The sequence below is a fragment of the Planococcus citri genome, chromosome 3, assembly GCF_950023065.1.
Source record: "Planococcus citri chromosome 3, ihPlaCitr1.1, whole genome shotgun sequence".
In the NCBI taxonomy this organism is placed as follows: domain Eukaryota; kingdom Metazoa; phylum Arthropoda; class Insecta; order Hemiptera; family Pseudococcidae; genus Planococcus; species Planococcus citri.
Genome location: NC_088679.1, coordinates 71,949,736 through 71,976,583, shown reverse-complemented (window position 1 = coordinate 71,976,583; position 26,848 = coordinate 71,949,736). Strand labels below are relative to the sequence as shown.

Genomic DNA, 26,848 nt, shown 5'->3' with positions numbered 1-26,848 from the left:
ATTTGCAGTTTGTACTGCAGTAAAATTACAGCTGTTTTGCTTCTTAAAATTACAAGTTTTCAAAATTGTTTGCCCTCGCTTCGCTCGGGCCTATTTGTTTTTTTTTTACACTTCACAATTCCAAGAAACTATTGATAAAATTTATGTAACTTAAATACCTTCTTTTTTCACCCAGCTTGGGAATTTTCAGTCGAATAAGTTGAGAATTTTCAGTCAAATTAGTTGAAAATCTTAGGGTTTTTGCCCCCCCCCCACCAGAAAAGTCACTTCGCTACGTCCCTCACCTTAAATAAGCACTAAATCACTGCATAAGGTTACTGACGTTTCAAAAACATCAACTTTTGTGAATGGTGATTTTGTCGTTTGAGCATATGATGTTTCCATCATAGGATCGTAGTTGAGTGCATGGTATTCATATACCTATTCTTACATGAGTACAAGTTTAGTGTCCAAATAATAATATCCAGGTGATGGCTGCATGCACAAGATTATGGTTTACTAAACCAAAGGTCCTGAGTTCGAATCCCAGCCAAGGCAAGAAATTTGTGTAAGTATTTAAATTTAGAAAATTATTAATGTGAATTTAATATCTGGTCAGCTATCTTCGAGTGGCTTATACCTGGCGTTGAAACGACAAGTGTACACTGGTTTATACGACAAATATACTATGGCTTATGCGACAGTTATATGATCATTCTACAGTATTAGAGAAATGTTATCAAATTACGTATGTATGACGTTTCATTGGCTCATACACCAGCATACAATGATTTATGCTGAAATATATAGTAGGATTGGCAAAATTTTGATGGTTTCCTGCGTGCAACGACGCTTAATTTACGTCAATAATACGTCAATGATGCGCTTGGTTTACCACAATTATACGTCAGCGTATTATCACCCATCAATTTCGCTTTTGCACGCTGAAAATATGTGGGTGAATACGTTAGTTGAACGCCCAACTTACACTGCCGCAAAACTGTGGCTTATAAGCTTAATATTCAAGAGTAAATCTGCAGTAAAAACGACAAAAAAACCATTGGAATTTTGCCGATGTTACTACGAAATTTCAATGGTTTTTTTGTCGTTTTTACTGCAGATTTACTCTTGAATATTAAGCTTATAAACCACAGTTTTGCGGCAGCGTAAGTTGGGCGTTCAACTAACGTATTCACCCACATATTTTCAGCGTGCAAAAGCGAAATTGATGGGTGATAATACGCTGACGTATAATTGTGGTAAACCAAGCGCATCATTGACGTATTATTGACGTAAATTAAGCGTTGGTGCCTCACGGGATCCGGGTATTGTGACTTCATGTTTTACGACTTTGCTTTTTCACAATTTCGCGTAAGTGGAATAGTGGAAAGCATGGTTTCCTGTCTTTTGAAGTCATAAAATTGAAAGGTAGAGAAATAAGAGAAAAAAAATAATGTTATCACTTTTACAGATTAGCAAGCAAAGAATTTATTTTTTACGATTTCTTCAATTGTGAAAACGGAAAATTTATTTTTTGAGTGACGTTCTCACATCAAATAGGTATCTATAAAATGTTTTTATCATTAGCTCACCTATATGTGTTTATTTATTTTTTAATTTCAGTGAGTACAGTTTTCTTGATAATTAACGTATTTCAAGGTCTTACTTTAATTGCAAAAATTGTAATTTTAAATGTCAGATTTTTACCTTGTGGAAGAACACCTGTACCATACTTTTCAATTTGTCACGTCAGATCTGCGATTTTCTTGCTCTAATCGATTCCAAATATCAAAAATTGTTGGAGAAAAGAAAGCTTTTGTGGAAGGTCTCATCTCAGCTGCAAGATTTACTCTTTTGGCATAAAATCAATTTCTCAACTTCGGTGGCTCAAAATTTGGTTTTGAAGAGTGAGTGACATGCTCTTTATACTAGTTAAATTTTAGCTCAAGAGAATCAACGGGTAATGTAACAAAGATTTTCTTGTGGAGAGACTTCAAAGTGACCAAAAATGTTCGACTTCAAACACATGAAAAATATTTATTCGAAAAGAATTTTTTTTTGAAATTTTGATTCTATTCAAGCATAATTTCCTATCATTCTGTGTTCTATCAAAAAAAAAAACCATCTATCATTTTTTTTTCTTTTACGCTGCCTACTTACACCACGTGCTATCGATATTCTATTGTTTTATAAATAGGTACCTTGGTTATCAGCTCGGTAGGTATAAAACCGGCCAAGCATTCGTGATGGGAAATTTGAAGGATAAAATATGGCCAAGAAAGTAGCATTATCATAACTTGTCATGTCACAAATAAATTTCACAATTTTCAAAAACATGTATATACCGAGGTACCTACAAATTTGCTCGTAAGTGAGAATCCTCATTATACGTAACCATAATGGGAAGTATCGTTAATGCAGCTAAAGAGTAAATACACGGTTAGTTTTCACTTCGTATGATAGGTGAACCTACGATAACGTGCAAACTTGACATTTTTTTTTCAATCAGTGAATAATGAATTTTCTTGGTAGTTCATGCGGGATATCAGTTCGGTGAACGTAAAATTTCCAATGCGTTATTTGCATAGGTATACTAAAACTTGTCGATAATGGCGTCAAACTGTGTCCAGATAATAAGTTTTCATGACATTTTGGTGAAAAACAATATTGATAATCGAATTTTGAGTACCTACGTAGTTTACTCGGTGTTAGCTCAGTACTTTTGAATTTTGAAGTATAAACATAGCCATGCCTAAAAATCGATCTCGAATCTTGAAAATTATGTCCGTCGAGCCGGCACTTTGCCTTTACACCATGGTCTTCGTAATGATCGATTCCACAATCACCAATCTTTTGCTTCAGAAAAAATGCCGATTTAATTGCACATCGGAACCAGACTTGAATACACCTTGCGACGATGAAAAACAAGGAATACTTTTCGTATCCGAAGTAAATTCCATCTATCGATTATCGATGTACTTGCTGTGTTCAATTTACGTCGTGTTAGCGGCGGGCTGGAGTGATATAGCAGGACGTCGTCGAAGACCTTTGATCTTGTTTCCCATAATAGGATTAATTTGCCAGTCAGTGATGGGATGTTTACATACGTATTTTTGGAGTTGGCCTCCCTTCACGGCTGCTTTATCAAATCTCATATTTGACGTGATATCTGGCGGAATACCAGTAATAAATGTGGCAAGTATTACGTATATGTGCGATGTGACTGATGTGAAAAGTCGTACCATGAAATTGGGACTTTTATCAGCTGCCAGAACTTTTGGTGATCTTGTAGGATTCGGAAGTTCCGGATTTGTGCTCCGTAGTGTGGGATTCTTTTATAGTTTCTTTCTATGTCTGATGTTATCGTCAATGGCGTTGGTATTGGCGTTGTTTCTAGTCGAAGATATATCAATACCAGTTGACAAGAAACCTCATATTTGCCAGTTCTTTAATTTAATGCGGATCAAGGATGCTACCGAAGTGGTGTATAAGAAAAGTCTGGGACGGAATAGGATCGTGGTTACGATGTTGTTTGTTATTTCTACTTCGGTGTTCATTACAACGCAAGGTAAATTTTCGGTACCTACCCTACGCTAAGATAATAGATATTTATGGTACCTATACCTAATATGAAAATCAATTCTTATCTTTATCTTTACCACGAACGATTGGAAAACGGAAAATTATGTTTCATGTATCTACTTGCATGAGTGCTTTTCCAATCAGTTCACTTTTATTAGTTTAGATAACGTTTTTGTTTCCTTATTTATCGTTTCATTCACCTATACTTACCTATTTCATGTTTTTATTTTTCGTGCCAATTCAAGGAGAAAATGGTGTTCAATATTTGTTTCTTCGGTACAAATTTCACTGGGATGAACGAGACTATAGCTTCTATGTTATTTATAGGTACATCGGAGTCATTATAGGTAGGTCACTTACATAAATTCTGAATTGAATCAATTTTCAATGAGTATGGTAATGTTATTATAATATGTGTATTCTTTAGGGGAAGTGTATGAGGAGGGTTGAATTTGATTTTGTCGAAAAGTTGCAAAAATGTGTTTGTCCCCAACCCCCTCCCGCTTTGAGCTGTTGGTTTTTATCAAAAAGAACATCCCTGAAAATGTTTTCCCTCTTAACATAAAATCATGTATGGTAGGTAATGTTGGGAAGCCCAAGTTGAAAAAAAATCGGTGGCTTGGAATCTGCATTCTCTTTTCCAGAATTGGCCATAGCCTTTGTAAAATTTCTTTTTTGAAGATTTTAGATAAGATTGGCAATAAGCTGATAAGTCTGTGCAATGCGGTTTCATGTTCTGGTTTTCCTGGTTTATGGATGAGATTAACTTCAGCATACATATTTCCATTGCTTGGGATAGAATCCAGTCATAAGTATCATGTTAAAAATTCGTGTGATATATGTACTTACCAAATCAGCCGAAATTCTTTGATGATTTTTCCATCAACTTTGTCATATCCAGGTGATTTCTTGTTTTTAATTTGTTTAATAATTTGTCTAACTTCCTTGATTGTGATTTTTGGTAGATATTCGAGTGTTGTTTCATTCTGTAGCAAATATATTTGGTGGTGATGTACATGGTGGATGAAATTAAAATTGTTTTTCAAGATGGTCAGCAGAGATTTTGGCTTTTTCAGATGCACTGTGTGCCCATTCATCATTTTCTTGTCTTAAAGGAGGTATCAATTGTTTTGGTCTTTTTAGGTGTTTTGTTATTTTCCAAACAGAATAATCCACATTGGCGCAAGGTGTCATTTCTGATAATTTTTGGATGAATGAGTTGATGGTTTTTGTGATGCAGTGGAACCTCAATAACTTGAAATCCAAGGGGAATGGTCATTCATTCAGCTTACAGAGGTTTTCGAGGTAATCAGTTTCGAGTTATGCAGGTAAGATTTTGAGAGTGTTTGAGTTATGGAGGTCTTACAAAATGAATGAATTCAGAGATGTGTAGGTGCATAAAAGATACATAGAAGTCGTCGTCGTTGTTGGGGTTCCTTGTCCTTTACAGGACATTGGAAATCGCATTCTTATGGTACCCTAACAGGGTGAGGCAAATGCCTATTGCCACTGCGATTATTCTAGGGAATCGACGTTGTTTTGAGCTTTCACGTCTAGCCGGGTTTTTACAACCTTGAGTTCCATAATCACCACTACCTGTACCTATAATTGCTCAACCAGTTACAGCTTTTTGATGCCGGCAACAGATTGCATACATTTCTGTTGCCTCTGCTGTTCTGGTGCTCGGAGCTTAACGTGTAATAGATGTTAAATGCACCACAATGTATACATTACACGTTAACGCCTGCGTCTCTAGCGGGATTTGAACCCAGGACCTCTTGTTCAGAAAGCCGTGGCTCAACCCACTATGCCACCAAGCATACACAGAAGTATGGATTGAAATATTCGAGTTATAGAGGTGAATGCCAGACAATGTACGACTTATAGAGGCTTTCTCGCTATTTTTGGTAAAATTTTAGCTTTGAGTTACAACTGGTTTGTGTAGTCAATTTCGACTTATCCAAGTAAAGTTAACATTGAGTGTTACCGAGATTTCAAGGGGAATAAAGGTTGGTTCGGCTAATAGAGGTTTTCAAATTAAAGAGTTTTGAGTTATCAAGGTTCCACTGTATTTTAGTGCTCGTTTCAATTGACGAGTTAGCCTATTCAATTTTGTTTTATTGTTGGGAAGACGTCTGTGTTTCCAAAGCTGTTGTTGTTGTCTTTTTTGTGCGATGGGTTGTGTTATCTCAGATGGAATTTGAGGATTCTTTTCAATATTTGATTTCTTCTTCGGTGTGCTGTGCCATAAGGCTTTGAAGATGAGTCTGTTGATATTTTCTATAGCATTGTCAACATCATTTTGGTTTTGTAAATTTATGAAAAATGAAAAAAATCAAATTTATTTGAAATTTCTTCATTTTTTTATCAGGATTATTCTTAATAGTCCTCTTTTTGAGAAAAACTGTTCTCCAACTCTCCCAAGATTTTGGTTCCATTTGTGTGGAGACTTCTTTCTCAAAATGAAAAAAAAAATCAATGAAAATGAAATGAATCCTTTGGTATTTTTTTCCATCATTTTTCTAGAAAAAAAAAAAACATTCCTCAGCCCCCAAATAATATAATTGAAAAAAAAATGAAATGAAATATAAAACATTGAAGTCTGTGAAAATGTTTAAAAATTTTTTCATTTCTGGTCAACTCCCTTCTAAGTAGTACTTCTCCTCCCCTCCCCCTTTCATAAAAGAAAGCTGTCTTAGTTCCCCAAATAATATTGATTTTATTGTACCTAAGTATTAAACCCCTCCAATTTGTCAAAAATCAATGAAAAATCATCCAGAGATTTTATTTGGAAGGGTAAGAGAAGTTTCCTTTGAAAAGAGCGCGTTTTAGAACAATTCTGGCTATTGTTGATTTTTTTCCAGTTTGGAAGGTTTTTGAAAAGAGATTGAAATTTTAACAACAAAATTTACCAATTTTTCAGAAAAAGGCTTTGGTTCCGAATGGAAATTTTCAAAAAAATCTCTCCATAAAATTCTTTGAAAAAAGATGAATAAAAAATTGAAGTCTGTAAATTTTTCATTTTTGGTCAGAATCTAAATGGCCAGCTTTCCAAGAAAAGACTTCTCTTGCAGTTTTATTGTTTGGAGCTTTTAAGTTGGAGGAAAGAAATAAAAATAAGTGAAAAATCAAAGTTTGTAAACATTTTTGAACATTTTTCATTTCTGTCCAGATTCGTCCTAAATGGCCCTCTTTTCAAAAAAAAGGGGGGGCTTCTCGCTTCTCCCGAATAATATTGGTACCCTGTAAGAATATACATAACAGCCCCCGAAACGAAGCTACATACCTAGATTGAAAAAGTACGCCATCTTACCTCACCAGTCTAAATTTCAAATCCGAACTTTGGAAATTTAGGAAAAGTTTTGGCCCAAAAATATTGAAAAAGTCAACATTTTACCTATAATATTGAAAAAAAATCGAAATTTAATATTCATCCTATTTTCAACCTCCTGAATCAATACCTATTAGAAGCTGTTTTGAGTGATTTTGAGCAGTTGTTGAACCTCCAGTAGACTTTTGAAAACTAAAATTCTCACAGATTTTTACAGAACTGAGCTGGAGAGCTAAAATTTCCTTTACAGGTGCTCATTCCCGAAATGCCAAGTTGACTGGGATTAGTTTTAAGCCATGTGGAACTTCCCACTAATGTTTTAGATATTCCAGTAAAAAAAAAAAAATGCCCTAAAAATAATCTAATGAATTTTTGTACCTGTTGTCGACTTGACATGAAAAAATAGGATGTAAACTGGCGTACCTAAGTAATAGTTAATCAAATAAGCAGGTCATTATAACTAACGTCAATCACGATTAAGTGCTGAAATTCATTTAGACAGATTTTAGGGCATTTCTGGGAACCTGGAATAGTCGTTGGAGGCTTTAGAACAGCTTAAAGCCATATCTAAAGTTATCTCAATATGTTGAAAATATACCTACTGTAGGCTACAAGTAGTATTTGATAAATTTCAGCTTTTCAACTTTATCGAGTAAAATTATGACTTTTTAACCTTTTTTCGATGAATTTAGATTTTTTCTAATTTTCCAAAGTTCCAAAGATTAACTTGAGCTTCTGAAATTTTGGCTGTGGTAGGGTGTTTTTGCGTGCTGTTTTGACTTACGAAATTTATCTGGTTCGAAAATCTCTCAACTAGGTAGTTAAGATTTTTCTCATGAAAAACTAAAGCTGGGTATTTTATTGTATTTACTCGTATGTACTTTACCCAATTTTTTTTTGTTTTTGGTCAACAGGAAATGTGTTCTGCTCAGTAATTTTGAGCAACATTTTGGGAGTGCACGATGGATTAATTGGTGTTTTTGCCGGAACATGGGACACTATCGCTGCTTTTGGATATCTGTTCGCGAGCCAAAATTGGCATCTTTACATAAGTATGAGAACCAATTTTTTCGACAGTTTGTTGTATTTTTTCTACTTTGGTATTTAATATTAGTCTATACTTCAACTTCTCCCATCTTAGTTCCTATATTCGACATATTCCATGGTACCGCTTACACGGCGAGTTCTGCATTCCTGAGTAAATATTACAATAGTGACGAATTTGGTGAGTCCATGTAAATACTCACCTACCTGGATCCTTCAAACAAAAAACAATCCTTCGACGTTCTGTTCAATTTAATTTTCTTATTCTTATTTACTGTAGGACGTCTGCAATCTTTTCTTACTTTATTTGGACTACTGATACCAGCCTGCCATCCCATATACAGTGAAATCTTCCGCAGAACGTTGGAAGTTTTTCCTTCGTCATATTTCATCTTCAGTATCGCATTGGATGTGATAGTTGTTTTATTATATTGGTACATAAATACTTTATATTTAGTTCAATCGTTATATGTACTGACTACTCGACAGTCGACATCGTAATTTCATGGAAAAAATTTAATGTTTTTTCAGCTTATCGTATTCACTTAGTAAAAAATTTCAAACCAAAAAAGCAGTGGGACAAGAGGAGATGCCAATGATGATGTAGATAGACGCAAACGTTGTGGTGCATCTACAGACACTAATCACATTATCTAGTCAAACTATCAAATAATACCTACAAGGTGTGAAAAATGTGATGTGTGATGAAATTAAGCTACATAGTTGAGAAACTTTCTAGTGTAAGTACCTACGTACGAGTATCTAGATCTACGTAGATGTTTGGTAAGTTAGAAATTGGAGTAGGTAGATATGAGTGAAATCGACTTTTTTGATCAGCCAATAATTCGATTAGCTTAATGTAAAATTCATTAATCGATTTTTCTCGATTACCTAATATGTTAAAAATACTTATATTGTTAGTTACCCACTGGCTTATCAGAATAATTGACGATTTGATATTTTGTGACAGAATAGTTATAACCAAACCAGTGTAAAATCACATAGAAAATGTTTTAAAAAATGGTCCCGAAGAAATCAAAAATATTATTTAATGTGGATTGTGTGATTAAGATTTGCCTATCTTTAAATTTGAACTAAGCCTTCCTTCAAACAGCTTTCGATGTTATTGTTTTAAAAAAATGTTAAATCCCCTTTAAAATATGATAAAGTACGATAATTTGATAATGGTTTTTTTGTTCTCATAACCTGACTTTCAAAAAAAAAATAAAAAAAAAAAAAAATGCAAACCACTCTGGTCAATAAGTTACTTTTTAAATTACAAAGTAGCAACTGAAACTACACGTAAATACTTGTGATTGCCTATCGTAAATTCAAAAGGAACCAATGTTTAATTGAATAATGATTTATCACTTTTTTAAAAGTCATGTAATTTGTTGAGTCACCAGATGAGAAGCAATAAACATGTGATCGGCGTTGATTTTAATTTTTCGATTTTCTTCGTATTTTTGAAAATTTTAATGGAAATAGATGTCAAAATTTTATAAAATTGAAGTCATGGAGTTTTGAGTCATTTTAAAAGAGCCCAAAACCACCACCAATCGATGTGAAAAGTCAAAAAGCAGCTTTTTATTTTAATTACATAAAATTTAGATTTTTCATGAAAAGGAGAAGTATTGCGATAAGGCCATTTTTTGGCACCAGACAGTTATCGACTGAACTACTCTTAAAATGTTGTAATAAATGCCCCAAATACGAATCTGTGGTTAGTTAACCCAAATGACCATTCTCTGGGATCAAGGGGTCCCCAAAGTTGCGAATAAAAAAATAATTTTTGGAACCACTGAGTACTATTTTCGAAAACTTTTGTAGCGTAAAATATTTGCTTGAACCCGTTAAACATTAAACAAGGCAATTTTTCCATTTTCGACACTCGGGGGCAGAGATTGGGGGGTTTTAATTTTTGGAAAATTTCTAAATGACCTCCATCCTACCAAATTTTGAGCTCAATAAAATTTTGCGCTGTTACTCAAAAATCCAATTTTCCAATTTTTCGTAATTTCGATATTTTGGGAACCCCTGGATAACTGTAAACCTGCGATTTGCGCCAAACGTCACGTTTTGAGGCATATATTCAATTATTTAGGTGAAAAATTTTTATTAAGGTCCCTGTATAATTATTCGTAATTTTGAATCCTTTTTTTAGAGCCTCCCACTTTGGGCACCCCTGAAAAAGGCGATTATGCATATTTTTTCAAATAAATTGTAGAATTTACATTTGAAACACACTAGCCCGAGCTCGATAATTTTTCATTCGATTTTTCCTGTAACTTACAAAATTGAGCTATTTTGGGGCAAATTCTCAGATTTTACTCTTCGAAAAACTGTTAAGATCACGTTTTCATGATTTCAACGAAGTAAAATCTCAGAATTTGGCCCAAAAAAGCTCAATTTCGAAAGTTACAAGAAAAATCGAATGAAAAATCATCGAGCTCTAGCTGGTGTGTTTCAAATGTAAATTCTTCAATTTATTTGAAAAAATATGCATAATCGCCTTTTTCAGGGGTGCCCAAAGTGGGAGGCTCTAAAAAAAGGGTTCAAAATTACGAATTTACGGGAGCTTAATTAAAGTTTTTCATTTAGATTATTGAATATATACGTCAAAACGTTACGTTTGACGCAAATCATAGGTTTCTAGTTTTCCAGGGGTTTCCAAAATATCGAAATTACGAAAAATTGGAAAATTGGATTTTCGAGTACCAGTGAAAATTTGTATTGAGCTCAAAATTTGGTAGGATGGAGGCCTTCCAGATACTAATAAACTGTAAAAAGCTTTTTGGCGGGGTTCAAAGGGTTATGTCCGAAATGGTGGTTCCAAAATTTTCAAAAATTTGAAACCCCCCATTTCTGCCTCCAAGAGGCGAAAATAGAAAAATCTCCTCGCATAACGTTCATCGTGTTCAAACAGATATTTTATGCTAAAAAAAAATTGAAAATAATACTCGGTGGTTCCTAAAATTATTTTTTATTCGCAAATTTGGGGACCCCTGGAGCCCAAAAAATGGTCATTTCGGGTTAACTAATAACGGATTCGTATTTGGAGCATTTATTACAGCATTTTAAGAGTGGTTCAGTCGATAACTGTCTGGTGCCAAAAATTGGCCTTATCGATACTCCTCCTTTAGACGATTTCGAATTTTTGAATAAAAACATAAATTCGGAGACTGAAATTTGTAGAACCATCAGCATTTTGATTTGAAAGGTCAAAAATAAGATATGAACCAAATTATAGCTTTCTGTTTCGATTTCATCAAATTTTAATTTTATATAAAAAAAATTCTGCGATTTTGAAACTACTTACCTAACAAAAAGTTGAAAACTTTCAAAAATCCACTGAAAGCTCCAGAACTGCTCAAAATGGTTCGATATCGTTTCCAATCGATCCAGGGGGTCAAAAATAAGATACATATCAAATTTCAGCTTTATAGATCAATTTGGTAAACTTTTGATTTTTTCACATTTTTCACCCAAAGATTTTCAAAAATTCTTCAAAAATCAAATAATTAATTCAAACATATGAAATTTTGGGCGTTGATGTATTTTTGCATGATCTTTAAAATTAGAGGAGAGAGATCGCCTTATTATTCTTCCTAGAACATTTAAAATGTTAATACCTATCATAGATTATAAGTCTCTCTGTCTACTTGTATACCCACCATTCTAGTTTTTATAACCGTTACGAAATGGTGAAAAAATGTGTATATTACGGAAACGCTTACACGACGATTAATAATTAATAAACGTGGTAATTTTTAGGTATCTACCTAATTTGGCAGTTATGGTGTTACTTATCTCTCTATTTAAAAAGAAAATAAAAACCTTATCGTCTTTTTTTGGGAATTAAATCGTATCCTAATTAGTAAACAAGAATTAGTTTGAATCATTCCTTCACTTTGATGTTTTACATCGCGTCTTAATGACCTGAGTACATAAGTATATTCTTCTCAATGATTTATTTTTACGAAGTTATGTATTACCTAGGTACTTATAACGCATTTTATCGATAGTGTGACCTGTAGTCTATAAGTTGTGTATTCGATGCTTGAATTTTATGCGAATATCCGGATAATATTTTCATTCAGTTCGCAATCGCGAAGTTTATTTTTTACTCGGTTGGTTATTCTCGTTCGCGTTGATAACAATGGCGATAAATTCGTTGCATTTTATCAAAAGTATCACGGTCGAGCCGGCGATTTTTTTATACACTGCGGTCTACGTCATAATGCAACAAACCTTCATGAATTTACTGCTACAGAAAAAATGTCGTTTTAATTCCACCTTGGAACCGAATCTGGATACGAATTGTGACGACGAAAAAAACGGAGTACTCTTTGTTACCGAAGTAAATTCGCTGACTCGTCTGGTAATGTTCCTATTTTGCGGAGTTTTTGGCATTTTAGCCATGAGTTGGAGCGATATAGCTGGCAGACGTCGAAGACCATTATTTCTATTACCGTTGATTGGTTTAATTTTTCAAGCATTAACGGGTTGCTTGCATTCGTTCTATTGGCATTGGGCACCTTTATCTGCAGCTTGGACAACCACCTTGTTTGAAATGATATCCGGTAGTTTGGTTTTGATCACGTTAGTTTCGCAAACTTATTTATGCGATGTGACCGATTTGGAAACTCGTACTATGAGGATGGGATTTTTAACAGCTTCTAGAACTCTAGGTGATCTTATAGGGTACGGTAGTGCTGGATATATTTTACATGGTGTAGGGTTCTTTTACACTTTTGTATTATGTTTCGTGTTGTCACTTTTGACATTGGTGTTAGGGTTGATTTTTGTCAAAGATGTGTCAATTAATGTCGATAAAAAGCTACACGTTTTGCAATTTTTCAACTTGACGAGGGTTGTGGACAGTTTTCGGGTAGTTTTTAACAAAAATTTGGCTAATAAACGAATAATCGTGTCGATTTTATGCGCCATATTTGCTTTGGTGTATTTTACTATGCAAGGTAAGAGACAATAAATTATGGGAATGTGTTGACTTACACATTATAATTATGCTGACGAGTGTTTTGTTTTTTTTTTCACGTAGGAGAATATAGTATTCTGTACTTGTTTCTTCGGCTGAAATTCCATTGGAAGGAACGCGATTATAGCTTGTACATAGTTTATAGGCAAATTGGAATCGTTGTAGGTGAGTATTAATTTTAATCAAATGTACATAGGATATCTGATCCAAAAAAATAGGATTATATTCTGCTCTCAATTTCGGTATTTTTTCCCTGTTAATTGCCCATCTTAGTCTCAGAAGTGGCTCCCAAAACATAATTCTGAAAATTTTCCCGACATTTTTTTGAGCTATCCCCTCGCAGTTTTTTTTTTCAAATCCCTCTTCCAATCCCCCCCCCCAAGGAGTCAAAGATGGACCACTTTGGTGGACACTTCTTCCTCCTCCCTTCAAAAATCGTTTCAAAGTCAAGAATGAGGGTGGCAAAAAATCAAGATTTTCTTCGATTAATACCTAGGTACATTTTCTATTGTGCCTATTTTTTTCCAAAAAAGAAAATAAAGAAATGGTGAATCATCAAGTTGGACATAAAGGAGGAGTATCGATAAGGCCATTTTTTGGGTCCGGACAGTTATCGACTCGACCTTTCTTAAAATGTTGTAATAAATATACCAAATACAAATCTGTGGTTTGTTGACCCAAAATGAACACTTTTTGGACTCCAGGGGTTCCCAAAGTTGCGAATAAAGAAATAATTTTAGGAACCACTGACTATTATTTTCAAAAAGTTTTTCAGCGTAATATATCTGTTTGAACCTTATAAACGTCATGCGAAATGATTTTTCTATTTTTGACCCTCGAGGGCAGAAATTGAGAGGTTTTGATTTTTTGAAAATTTTGGAACCACAATTTTGGAACTACCCCTTTGAGCCCCGCTAAAAAGCTTTTTACAGTTAATTAATATCTGAAATACGTCCATCTTACCAAATTTTGAGCTCAATAAAATTTTGCGCTGGTACTCAAAAATCCAATTTTCCAATTTTTTGCAATTTCGATATTTTGGGAACCCCTGGAAAACTAGAAACCTGCAATTTGCGCCAAACGTAACGTTTTGAGGTATATATTCAATCATCCAAATGAAAAAGTTTAATTAAGCTCCCTGCATATTCGTAATTTTGAACCCTTATTTTAGAGCCCCCCACTTTAGGCACCCCTAAAAAAGGCGTTTATGCATATTTTTTCAAATAATTTGAAGAATTTACATTTGAAACACACTAGCAAGTACTTGATAATTTTTCATATGATTTTTCCTGTAACTTTCAAAATTGAGCTATTTTGGGTCAAATTCTGAGATTTCTACTATGTTGAAATCGTTAAAACGTTATTTTCACGTCTTTTCGAAGAGTTAAATCTCAGAATTTGACCCAAAATAGCTCAATTTTGAATGTTACAGGAAAAATCATATGAAAAATTATCGAGCACTTGCTAGTGTGTTTCAAAAATAAATTTTTTAATTTATTTGAAAAAATATGCATAAATGCCTTTTTTAGGGGTGCCTAAAGTGGAGGGCTCTAAAAAAGGGGTTCAAAATTACGAATATACAGGGAGCCTAATTTTACTTTTTCATCAAGATTATTGAATATATGCCTCAAAACATCACGTTTGGCGCAAATCACAGGTTTCTAGTTTTCCAGGGGTTCCCAAAATATCGAAATTACAAAAAATTGAAAAATTGGATTTTTGAGTACCAGCGCAAAATTTTATTGAGCTCAAAATTTCTTAAGATGGACTTCTTTCAGATACTAATTAACTGTAAAAAGCTTTTTAGTGGGGCTCAAAGGGGTAGGTCCAAAATGGTGGTTCCAAAATTTTCAAAAAATCAAACCCCCCCCCATTTTTGCCCCCGAGGGTCGAAAACGGAAAAATCACCTCGCTTAACGTTTATCAGGTTCAAACAGATGTACATATTACGCTGAAAAAGTTTTTGAAAATAATACTCAGTGGTTCCTAAAATTCGTTATTTATTCACAACTTTGGGAACCCCTGGACCCCAAAAAAATGGTCATTTTGCGTCAATTAACCGCGGATTCGTATTTGGGATATTTATTACAACATTTTAAGAGTGGTTGAGTCAATAACTGTCCGGGTCCAAAAAATGGCCTTATCGATACTCCTCCTTTTTATTCACTTATGCATCTTTCTTTATTCAAATTTTTCTTCACACTGTTCATCTTCAAGCAAATTTTGCATCCATATCTGTTTCTTAAAATTTATCATTTAAATTATTTAATTAACTTAGTCGAATTTGAAAATTTACCTACAATTAGAAAGTTTTTCTGTTTCTGTTTTTAAAGACTTTTTTGATTTTTTATAGTAAGTAAGAAGAAAAAATTGAAAATTCTTCGAGTCAAGGACAATCCGGTTGCTAGCCAGAGCAAGCTATCATTTTCTAATTTTCAATACCAACCTATCTATTCGATAGCACCTTCAATTTACAAATTAGGCAAAAATTCATCAAATAACATTTTTCTCACTTGAGTATATTAACTCAAAAGGGGTCAAATAGTTTGAAACTCATTTCTGCAGCACTGGTCCTTTGAAGTTTAATTCTCAACGTTCATGATAAGTAACATATTAACCTAACATTTTCCTCCGTGAAAGTATGGTTAGAAGTGTTCCATGTTGAGCAAAACAGAATTTTGTCCTCCTTTTTTTCAATTTAAAGGTATGAAAAAAATCAGTTTTTGTTCTTTTTGCAAATTTGTGCAAAAATCAGGGTCAGCTGGGACCGAAATCATTTGGATGACTGCAGAAAATTATTTTTTCCAACATGGATTATTAGATAGGTCAGTGGCGGATTTAACATGTACTCAAAAATGCAAATGTGTACTGGCCCCCCCTGGCTGTGGACCCCTGAGGTAAATGATGGGCCCTTCATTTGAACCTTCAACTTGATGAACAAAATTGGGAATAAAAACTTCACAATGACGAAAAAAATGAGCAACAGAGACAAGACAGGAAACGTGATATAAATTACATTAAGATTAGAGAGTGGGCAGTGACGTCGTGAAAGGAGGTGAGTCGCCCCCCAGTCAAAAATCCAGTCGTTCAAGTTGTCCTATATTCGTCTCAGTCGTCCAAGACGACTCCTGCGTGACGTCAGAAATTGTCGGAAAAATCTTTACTTTGCCGACAAAATCATCCATCTATTTTCAAAATTCTCATTTTTTTCAAAAACTTTTGCCCTCGTTTCTCAAATTATTCATAATTGTGCTTGGAAAGTATTTTTGTTCAAACTTTAAAAAATGTCAGTGGTGGAAAATATGACTTTTCACTTCAAAATTACTGCTGTTCAACTTCTTGAAACTATAAATTTTGAAAAACTTTTGCCCTCGCTTAAAATGTCAAGAAACCATTGATAAAATTCAGAACCGAATTCTTGCATTAAAATTGACGTTGTTCTACTTTTCAAATCACAAATTTTCCAAAACTTTTGCACTCGCTTCGCTCGGGCCATTCCAGGTGTTCCATTTAGGAATGTTACGAATATGAAAATTAAACAGAAAAATTTCTGAAATACTTATAATACTCAAAGTGTACGAAAAATGCATTTTTTCATCCAAACTTGATGTTGTTCTACGTTTTAAATCATAAATTTTCGAAAACTTTTGCCCGAGTGAAAATACTCCTTTTAAAAATGATAAGAAAATAAATGAAAATTAAACAGAAAAATTCCAGAAATACTTACTCAAAATACTCAAAGCGTATGAAAAATGCCAATTTTTCATTTTTTCTGAACAGAACCACTAGATTTTCAAAAATTGTTGATACCACACTGATATCAGCACCTTGAAACTTTGATTATTGCAGCAAAATTACAATTTTTGTCTCCCCCCCCCTAGAGGAGAACTTTACTTTGCTGACTAATGCATACTTATTAAATTTATTCAATTTCTAATGAGGTGTTTTTCAATAGTAGTAGTCACGTGTCATCTAAAGTATCATCTACCTATTATTTTAATTGAAAATTGATCGTAGAAGCTAATTGATAGCTTGAGGTGCATTGATTATTTTGGTAAAAGATCGGATTTCTCCAATGTAGAAGGAGAGGGGCAACTCTCAGGCATCCCTTCATTTGTGATCCTTCCGCTTGCCATTGCGAGTCTTGGGGAGATTTCCTGAATGTATGACTTTGCACTCGGGCAGCAACGTTTTTGGACTAATTTCAGGTCGCTGATTCGGAATCCGGTGGTAGTTTTTGTGTGCACTGCGGGTAATAAGTGGTGTTTTGGCAAAATTTCATTGTGCTAAACCGCCCCATAGACGTCCGATCAAACTGTAGCTGTCTACCGATTTCCGCATTGAATTCCTCGACCCAAAAAAACCCCCTAAGAACCCATTCACAAAACATGAACGCGAATTCGATTCCTGAAAAATTCACTTTTTTGCCGAAAAAATGAAATTTTGAATTCTATCTCTGTTTCCGCGAGAACGGAGGGGTTTCATGAGCTGCGGATTGCGGCATTGAATTCGCCGTCCCGAAATACCCCCTTGAGCACCATTCTGGAATTTGGGTTGGCAACTCTCAGGCATCCCTTCATTTGTGATCCGAATCCCTTCAACCCTTCGCGACGTCACTGAGAGTAGGGGGGCTTATTCTGAAGTGGGCCCTTTTGAAGTGTTTTGCGTACTGGGCCCACCCCCCTTAAATCCGCCACTGAGGTGTAGGTACAGAAGCCCTGATGCAGAAATTCGAAATTTTTAAAAAAATTCACCGAATTTGGGGGAAGGGATTTTTTGAAAATAAGTAGTGTGATTTTGAAAGAATTTTGATGCACAAATTGGGAGTTATTATTTTTTTTCAGCTTATTAGGGATGTTCTGGTGGAGCACAACTTAATTTTCAATTGGAAGGTTAAAATTCTCGGGGATATTTTCAAATAATTAAGAACCAATAACTATGTAGGTAGAGAGTGAAAGCAAAAAATAATTTTAGAGTGCAAGTTAGGTAAGGTACCTCAAGATTTGTTCTAATCAGCAGGGGACACTTTTGACCATTCTCTCGTTAGCGATGACCCTTTAATTTTTGAATAAATCAATTTTTTGTATTTCCTGGAAAAGTACAAAAAGTGGACTTAGTCCCTTTTTATTCTCACTGATTCAATTCAGATCTCCACTTTTATCACGCACTTTCCCAGACACTCTGTGTGTATTGTATGCTATATGCTCAAAGAAGCACATAATTTATACCTATCTAAATATTTACCGAAATTTTTCTCTGTGTTTAGGAAGTTTATTTTGCTCGATCGTGTTGAGCAAAATCTTAAAAATGCATGATGGATTAATTGGCGTGTTCGCTGGCGTATGGGACACTATTGCTGTCATTGGATATCTGCTTGCAACCCAAGAGTGGCATATTTATTTAGGTAGGTAATAGAAGCACACGAGCCTCTGATGTGTGTCGATAAGACTGATAAGTAAAGTACCTACCTACTACTCATATCAATGTTGTTTTGATTTTTTTTTTGTTTGGATGCACCCATATAGTTCCTTTATTCGATATCTTTCATGGAACCGTTTTGTCAGTAAGCATTTCATTCTTTAGCAAGTTCTACAAAGATGACGAGTTCGGTGAGTTACACGCACCTAATTATATTGAGCTTTTCCACATGACTTATACTCGTATTAAGAAATGCTAATCTTGAAGTACGATTAACAATACCATATCACTTATTTTATCTTAAAGGGCACTTGAACTCAGTTCTCGCAGTGTTCGGATTAGCAATGCCAGCCTGTTTCCCAGCTTATAACGCCATTTTCCAGCGGACTGTGGATGTTTTTCCTTCGGCCTATTTTCTTTTGAGTATTGTTTTAGACATAGGAATTGTTATATTGTATTGGTGAGTATATTTTATAACGTAAATTCATATTTTCGCCATTCAACAGACAGAACATGATTATGAATGATTATAGCTTATTCAAAATGTGACCTACTGAAAATGATTTCTGATGTTTTTTGAAAATTTGTTTCAGGGCGACGTACAAGCTGAGCACAAAGATGATCCAGCCAAAATCACCCACAATTAAAGAAGAAATGACTACGAATACTTTGATGTATTGTACAAAAGACACGTTAGCAAGAGCTTAAAAACTAGGTATTTTACCTCACCAGTTTGCGAGAATTCAAGAATAAAATGATCACTGACTTGGTGATGTATAAGCTTGAAGACTTTGACTTTGGCCTCCTACTCGATTAATATGGCGAAGAGAAGAGTTGTCTGCACAAGTAGCTGAGTCCGCTAAAAGAATATTATGATGATTAAATAGATTTCATCCGACGTTTCAAACTGGTTTTGCAATAAACGAACCTTGCATTATTTTGGGGTAAGCAGGGAGGGATAGGGTATTTGTTTGAAATTATCTGTAAATGTTTGTCAATTTATAACCTAAGATGAATATCACTCGCTTATAAATGTACAGAGTAATTCTAATAAAATTGAAAAAAGTGAGAGAACAATTTGTGCTCAAAATTTTGCTCAGAATTTTTGTCAAGGGATTCTTCTGCTGAATAATTTAGACAGCCGTTACAATTTCACCCATGATTCTGCACCCTTAAAGGTCGTGGCGAAAGAGAGCTTGATATTTTTGAACATTTCTTCGAATGTTTCAAAAAGCTTATTTGCACAATTTAGGAGACATATTATTTTTAATGAAATCGGTCAATTGTGTTCATGTATTTTCGACTATCCGTGAAATTTTATATGTCACCACTCCCCTGCCAACCAAGACTTTTTTTCATGCTTTAAATCAAAAAATCGCATTTTTTGCAAACTTTAAATTTTTTAAATCGACTTTACGAAGTAATGCCATCCAAATTTTATTTTAATATGTCGTTCAGCATGAAAAGTTGTCCATAATATATCTTTTTCAGGACTTTGATATGAGGAAATATGCCTTCATCACGTAAGGGATGATTAATAAAAGCATCGCCGTAGTGATGAGTATAAGAAACATCGCCGTAGCGAGGATTAAAATAACAACTCCCAAAGACTGCGCAAGTCTGGTAATGTGAGAACTTCTTCTAATACATTTTGATGACAATTCAATGTCATCAATAGCCGCGCATCGAACGATGCACCTACGACTATAAATTGAGCAACACAGCCACGAGCCGAACTAGTTGCAGTTGTTGTATTTTCGGGCAAGTTGCATTCCCAATTAAGCTGCATCTCCTACTCGGTGGTCGCAAGACTACCGAGTAGTTACATCTAACATGATTTGAATTTAATTAGATCTCGTATTCGGCGAACGCGCGAGCCGGTTCTTGGTCTCAAAGTGTATTTATGTAAGTTAGAAGCGGATGAGTTCCCTCTACAAGGACACTCATCTCCTATTTTTTCCGATCTCGCCCACTTCTATAGTGGTTAATATTATTTCGCTTCGTGATTAAAATTATCGATCGTAATTCTTCACGTTCTCTATTGGGTATGTTTCCCATCCTGCCGGCCATCGGAACATACTTCTCGTCTGGAAAAGCACCCTCAGTAAAAACAACCAACCCCTGCCGACCATGTCTAGTATTAGGGACATACCGAAGAGGCAGGAAATATGGACAGTTTGTGAACCTGGTGAGAAAGTCACCTGCATTAATAACACATTTTCTAGGAAATGTGTACAGTTTCAATGGGTAAGCAATTACCACCCTCATTATCTATTAACGAATATTAATTATTACATAATATGCCAACTCGAGTCTAAGGTAGTAAAATCATTTTATACTCGATTAACCGATAGAATATGTATCTTTAATCATGTTTCCGAGCAACAATAAATCATATTATCTTGTATGTATGCTTTTGATTGGTGATTGGAAATTATTTCTGTGAAAAGTGAGTAATATGACTGAGACCTCTCCGATATATTGAGCTAACCTGGCGAGGCAAATATTCACTACCTTAGGGAATATTTCTAAACTTCAGTACGTAGGTAGAAATTCTGATAAAATCTATCTATCTCAATCATGTTTAATCTCACTATATCATATTGGCGCCTAACTTCCGCGTAATTCTCATGAAAATTGTAAAATTTTCAATCCGACTTACTAAAAAACCCACCCTTAAAAATTCAAATTTTTTAAAATCTTCAAACTTTTCAATTTTTATCAAATTTTGTCAAACTCGAATTCCAAATGGTTCTCCTAAAGAACACAATTCGAGTGAAAAAACCATAATTCCAAAATATTCAATGTCAAAAATTCTAGACTCTTTGACAGAATTTTTTTCTTAAAAAAAAAAAAAACATGATTTTCCAAGGTATGTTGCATGTCAAAATTGACTAATCACTTAGTCTGGCGCCTGACGTGGATGAACCTCTCTAGAAAAAATCATACATGCCACGTATCTTCGAAAACTCATAAAGTAAAAATTTAAATTTACCAAAAAATTAATTTTTGAACTTTCTTGAATCCAAAAAGCTCGAAAAAACGAGCATAATTCAAGCTAAAAATTACGTTTCGAATTAATCGAAATTATAACCTTCTAAAATTTTTGATTTTTTTTTGATTTTTTTTTCATTTTGATTTTTTTTAAATTCCTATACCCCACTAAAAATTGTGCTTTTTGCCTCGAAGTCTCGTAGATAGATAGCTCATACTTTAGTGAGAAAAGTCTCAGTACATAAGGCTTACTAACACTATGTTAAAATAATGTAGTATATTTTTCATGTACATAAAATGAATTTTTTCAAACACTCTTTCGTGCATAAATTGCGAATAGGGGCACGAAAAAATTCTAAAATACTATTCGATTCATAATTCTTAGAAATATAAGTCCGAGTCAAAATAATTTAATTTTGTTAAAAAATTAAACTTACGTAAAATTTTGGCTTCGTAAAAAATTAATCTCTGACTTACATGATGGGTAGGGGATCGCAGCTATATTGTGCCAATCGAGAAAAAACTCCTCATGAGCAAGGTGTAATAGCCTCAAGGGAGATAATTATCTCGAAAATCACGGTAGAATTGTGGTACCCTGGTTACTGTGTATTTTCAGAGCAAAATAAAATTTTGATAATACAAAAATTGCTAGTCTCTCACTTACGTGGTGAGTAGGGGATCGCAGCTATACTGTGCCAATTGAGAAAAAACTCCTTAATGAGCAAGGCAAAAGCCTGACTAGCCTCAAAGGAGATAATTATCTCAAGAATCACAGTAGAATTGTGCTACCTTATTCATCATGTACTTTTGGAAAATTCCAAAATATAAAATTCTGAAATATTTGACTCATGATCTGTACTCTCATGACCTTTCGTGAAAATCATTTTACTCACAGAGAATCATGGGACTCCCCGTGAGCGATTGGTAAGCTTGTCTCCTAAAGTGAGTAATTTATCATCATGAAAGTCCATGCTTAATACAGATCAGAGTTGGATAATTTAATCAATTTTCTTGTGGTATAGTTTGCAATAATATGGACTCTCATGAAAATCATTTAACTCACAGAGAATCATGGGACTCCCCGTGAGCGATTGGTAAGCTTGTCTCCTAAAGTGAGTTCTTTATCATCATGAGAATCTTTCGTTTTTCCTTCATTGGAAAAACTAGAAAATTGCCCACAAATACCGAATACATGAAATGCTTAAATTTTCACTAAATAATGTAAAAATTTGAAAAACGTCTATAAATTAGAACAAAAATAGAACAAATTTTTTCAAACACTCTCAAATGCAAAAATTTAGAATAGGAACTAGGAAAAAATTCTAATAATACCATTTTTGACTCGCGATTCTTAACAGTACAAGTCCGAATCGAAATAGTTTAAATACTTTTAAAATCAGTTCAATTGCTTCTTAACCTAGCTAACCTCTTTGTGGTGTATTTTCGGACATTTCTGTGAAAATTACGAAGATGAAAATCTGAAAATACAACACAAACAAGGCAGAAATTCTTCCGAGGTTAATTTTGTTCCAAATGGAACAGATTACCCATCTGATGAATTCGGACCTAAAATCAGGGCAAAATTGCCGTTTTTTGTCAAGTTCGAAGATGAAAATCGGACAATTTGACAGGAAAATGCAAAACTACCCTCAAAATGCAAAGCATAAAACTTTGATCTTTTTATGCTCATAATTAAAGTGTTCAAAATTCCGAAAACGAGTGTAGTTAGGTTGAGAAAAAATTCACTCAAACTCATTCCTCCCCTATGGAGCACAATGACAACTTGAGTGAGGCCACCCAGTTTCAAAATCATGAAAATGTCTCATTTTGATGAAAATTTTTTGGCCATTCTAATCTAGTTATTTTCTATGTACCTAGTAATATTTTAACAATTTGGTGCATGGGTAAAATAAGCAGTTCAGCTCATTTTATTCAAGTAGGTACCTAGGAACGAATTTATTTCTTGTTTTTACAGACGAAAATCTGTAGAAAGATGGAATAAATTCAGCCTGTAAATAGTTCATTGAATTTTCTCTTTGTAAAAATCTTTCTCAAGTTACCAGTGAGAAAATGATCAAATACCTATCAGGAATTGGGCCATTTGATCAAATTCCACACTGGTTACATTTCTCTATAAAAATGCATCTCTCTAACCACCCCATTTTGCATCTGTGTAAGTTCAAAATCTCAAAAATCTAGTCCAAAAAAGATCGTTGCAAGACTTGAAATCTCCGATGAAAATTTCTTAAAACCATAAGATAAAAAATACCAAGTTTTCAGTTAGAAAAGAGCGCGATCTGTTTCCATATAAAAATCACCCCCATAGAGAATCTTCTTTGTATCCAGCTCATATAGCTGCACACACGTGCCATAGTCAAACAGGATGCCTATAAAAACATCCGAGCCGAAAGATTCCCACGAAATCATAGCGCCAGTAGATATGTAAATTAATTAACATACAAACAACTTGAGTATTTTGGTTAAATGCGTTGACATTTATTGCTTAGCAATAAAAACGTCACTTTCTGGTTACTTTATTACACCTATCTGCCACATATACAAAATCGTCTCGGATACCTGAGAACGCCCAATTAGTAAAATAGAACTGCTTCCGTTTAATCACATTATTACACCTATTTGCTGCAGTGTAATAAAAATGTCACCATTTAATTTCTATCTCGTGACAAAGTGATTGGGTACAAGGCACATAGATGCTCAGCAACAAATACGTAAAAGACTACTGTATTAAGCATAGGTACATAAGGGCTTAGACTTTTATTTCGTCGCATGTAAAAACTAACAATAACAATAGCTCCCAATTAATTGATTAAACATGTTAATGTTTTTTGCTTTTCTGTGGTGGCCACATAGGAAACTGGAGAATATTAACACGCAATATTTCAATACTTAGCTTGACATTTTGACAGTTTTTTACAATTTATTACCAATCAATAGTTTCCTAACACTTTTATTGCTTAATCTTCTCATACTTTCGAGTATGGGAAAACAAAAATGTAAATAGTCACAATAGTTAAACGCTCCGATTAATTATATATAATTCCTTAATTCAAGTCATCAATATGTCAGCTTTTGACAATTTTTGACAATTTATTTACCATTCAATAGTTTTTTGACGTTTTTATTACTTAATTTCCTTATACTTTCGAGTGTGGGAAAATGAAAATGTAAACATTCACAGTAGCTAAAAACTCCGATTAATTTTCTACAATTATTTAATTCAAGTCATTAATCTGTCAGTTTTATTTGTTTTATGCCTACTAAAAATTAACAATACTAATAGCTATGCACCTCTTAAAGGTAGCATATTAATGTTTTCTGTTTTTCTGTACTGATCACATAGGAAATTAGGGAACATCAATACCAATTATTCAACTATTTTACTTGACATTTTGGCAGTTTTTGACAATTTATTGCCTTCCAATAATTTTCTGACATTTTTATTGTTTAATTTTCTTGTACTTTTAAGTATAAGAAAACGAAAACATACGTATCCACAATAGTTAAAAGCTCCGATTAATTATCTATAATTCTTTAATTCAAGTCATTAATATGTCAGCTTTTGACAGTTTTTGACAATTTATTACCATTCAATAGTTTTCTGACGTAATTTTCTCATACTCTCGAGTGTGGGAAAACAAAAATGTAAATAATCACAGTAGCTAAATACTCCGATTAATTTTCTCAAAACTCATAAATTCAAGTCATTAATCTGTCAGCCTTATTGTTCTATGCTTATGCACATGCTAACAACCCTTAAAATACTCCAAGTAATTTCCCAAAGTCATTAATTCTGTCAGTTTTATTTCGTTATTTACAAATAAGAACCAAATAAAAACGCTTATACTAACAATAGACAAATAGTTCAATTCATTGTTGTGCATTTAATTGACATTTTTCCCATACTTTTTGACAGATTTATCTATCCTGCAGTAAAGCAAACCCACATATTCACAATACTTTTATACCAATAAATTGCAGGTACCAGGCACTAATTGATAGGATTTCCGGCGAAAAATGTCACATTTTGGCAGTTTTATTGATTGAAAATAGAAAGGATCCAATGTAAAACAATGTGCCATATGAGCAAAAGCCATAAATTTGAACTTAAAATAGACTTTTATAACCCAGAAGCGGAGAAATCTAGCGTGAGAAAGCACCTAGAGCTCAATTCTCATCAAAATTCGTGGGAAAATTATTACAATGGAGTTCCCACCAAATCTCTACAATTTCCACCTCTCTTTTTGCCGAATTGAGTAGCCAAGCTCACTATATAAGCTCTTACCATCTGAGCATTTTCATTAGTTTCGATAGTACTTTTGCGCGCATCAGACCTCCGCATCAGACCTCCACTTCGAGATTCTATGAACACTCCTCCAGCTTTGAATACACGCAGTAGGGTGAGTAAAAAATCTTCTAAATTTTTCGAATTTCGTAAACGTAATCGGAAACCGGGTTCAAATAGTATCAGTGAAATGGAACAAGAAAATAGCCACGGTTCTGTTCACTCCTTCTTTAGTGATCATTCTCAGGCAAACAAAGAGCCTGTATATGAGGATATGGACCAGCAAACGCCAAGTGACGAAGGGATAGGTACTCAACAGTACTCTCGCCCCTTTGAACCAGAGCTTTTTAAGGATACCACTAACGAAAACGTATACGCAATTTTTCTAAAAACTTGGGACTGGAATGAAGAAATTCAGTCTGAAGTAAAAAAGAATTTTGAAAAACAAAAAGATAAAATTGAAAATGCAACAAAGGTAGCATGCGAGGCAAAGGGAATTGGAATTTATGTCAACTCTAAGCTTTCTGATCTTGCGACCCAAGCTCATAATAACTTGAAAGAAGCCGGAGCATGGGTCGATGAGTTGAAAGAAAAATTAAGATCTACTCGCATTGCTCTGATTGAGACAAATTCTATGACAAAAGAGAACACTTCGGAACTGCAGAAAATTTCTGAGACAATTAACAAAATTTGTCAAGAAACTAAAAAACGTGACGAGGGTTGTGCTCATTTTGTCGAAGAAATCAATAACATCAAAGAAAAACTCCGACGTACTTCATTGGGTGGTGGTTCAAAATTCAAATCTCTCGCGATTGATGCTGGATCCATAAAAAATGCAGGAATTATATTCACAGACGATCAACTGCATTTTCCGCATGAATTTTTGGATGAATTTGATGCGTATTTTTCAGAAACAAATGCAGCTGAAAGGCACAAGATTTTGGCATTTAAGGGAGTGATTGATACGAAAACTCGCAAATCATTTCTCGAGACTGTACGAAACGTACAAAATTACCGCGAATTAAAAAATAAATTTCTGGACTTTTACTGGGATCGCAGAGCTCAGAATGAAGCAATGAAAGCTTGCAGATATGACTTTGCGTATGCGGAGGACCTTAAAGATATGGCGAATAAAATGGCCAGATGGGCCAAATCACTCCGAAACCATCGTCATAGAAGTGAGGACGAAATCATTGAT

The 26,848-nt window shown here is 34.2% G+C and overlaps 2 protein-coding genes and 1 long non-coding RNA gene across 5 annotated transcripts in view; 2 read left to right on the top strand and 1 right to left on the bottom strand.

Annotated features, from left to right (window-relative positions):
• The window catches only part of LOC135838936 (uncharacterized), a 282,350-nt gene that overhangs the window by 32,620 nt on the left and 222,882 nt on the right, over positions 1-26,848 (bottom strand). The gene's annotated exons all lie outside the window — the stretch shown is intronic.
• Positions 2,354-9,372, top strand: LOC135838921 (probable peptidoglycan muropeptide transporter SLC46). Its single transcript, XM_065354745.1, has 6 exons — positions 2,354-3,547; positions 3,807-3,908; positions 7,807-7,944; positions 8,034-8,117; positions 8,217-8,370; positions 8,468-9,372. The coding sequence occupies exons 1-6, from the start codon at positions 2,728-2,730 to the stop codon at positions 8,541-8,543; spliced, it is 1,374 nt and encodes a 457-aa protein (XP_065210817.1). The 5' UTR covers positions 2,354-2,727; the 3' UTR covers positions 8,544-9,372.
• Positions 9,514-20,760, top strand: LOC135838920 (probable peptidoglycan muropeptide transporter SLC46). Its single transcript, XM_065354744.1, has 6 exons — positions 9,514-12,915; positions 12,999-13,100; positions 18,202-18,339; positions 18,461-18,544; positions 18,660-18,813; positions 18,947-20,760. Exons 1-6 carry the CDS (start codon positions 12,096-12,098, stop codon positions 19,059-19,061), a joined length of 1,413 nt encoding a protein of 470 aa, XP_065210816.1. The 5' UTR covers positions 9,514-12,095; the 3' UTR covers positions 19,062-20,760.

Bases quoted from the DNA above. Each gene is read 5' to 3' on its own strand.
- LOC135838921 (XM_065354745.1), top strand. From the start codon at position 2,728: ATGCCTAAAAATCGATCTCGAATCTTGAAAATTATGTCCGTCGAGCCG. The intron at 3,909-7,806 runs GTAGGTCACTTA...TTTGGTCAACAG, and splicing joins GTACATCGGAGTCATTATAG to GAAATGTGTTCTGCTCAGTA. The intron at 7,945-8,033 runs GTATGAGAACCA...CTCCCATCTTAG, and splicing joins AAATTGGCATCTTTACATAA to TTCCTATATTCGACATATTC.
- LOC135838920 (XM_065354744.1), top strand. From the start codon at position 12,096: ATGGCGATAAATTCGTTGCATTTTATCAAAAGTATCACGGTCGAGCCG. The intron at 18,340-18,460 runs GTAGGTAATAGA...GCACCCATATAG, and splicing joins AGAGTGGCATATTTATTTAG to TTCCTTTATTCGATATCTTT. The intron at 18,545-18,659 runs GTGAGTTACACG...TTTATCTTAAAG, and splicing joins CTACAAAGATGACGAGTTCG to GGCACTTGAACTCAGTTCTC.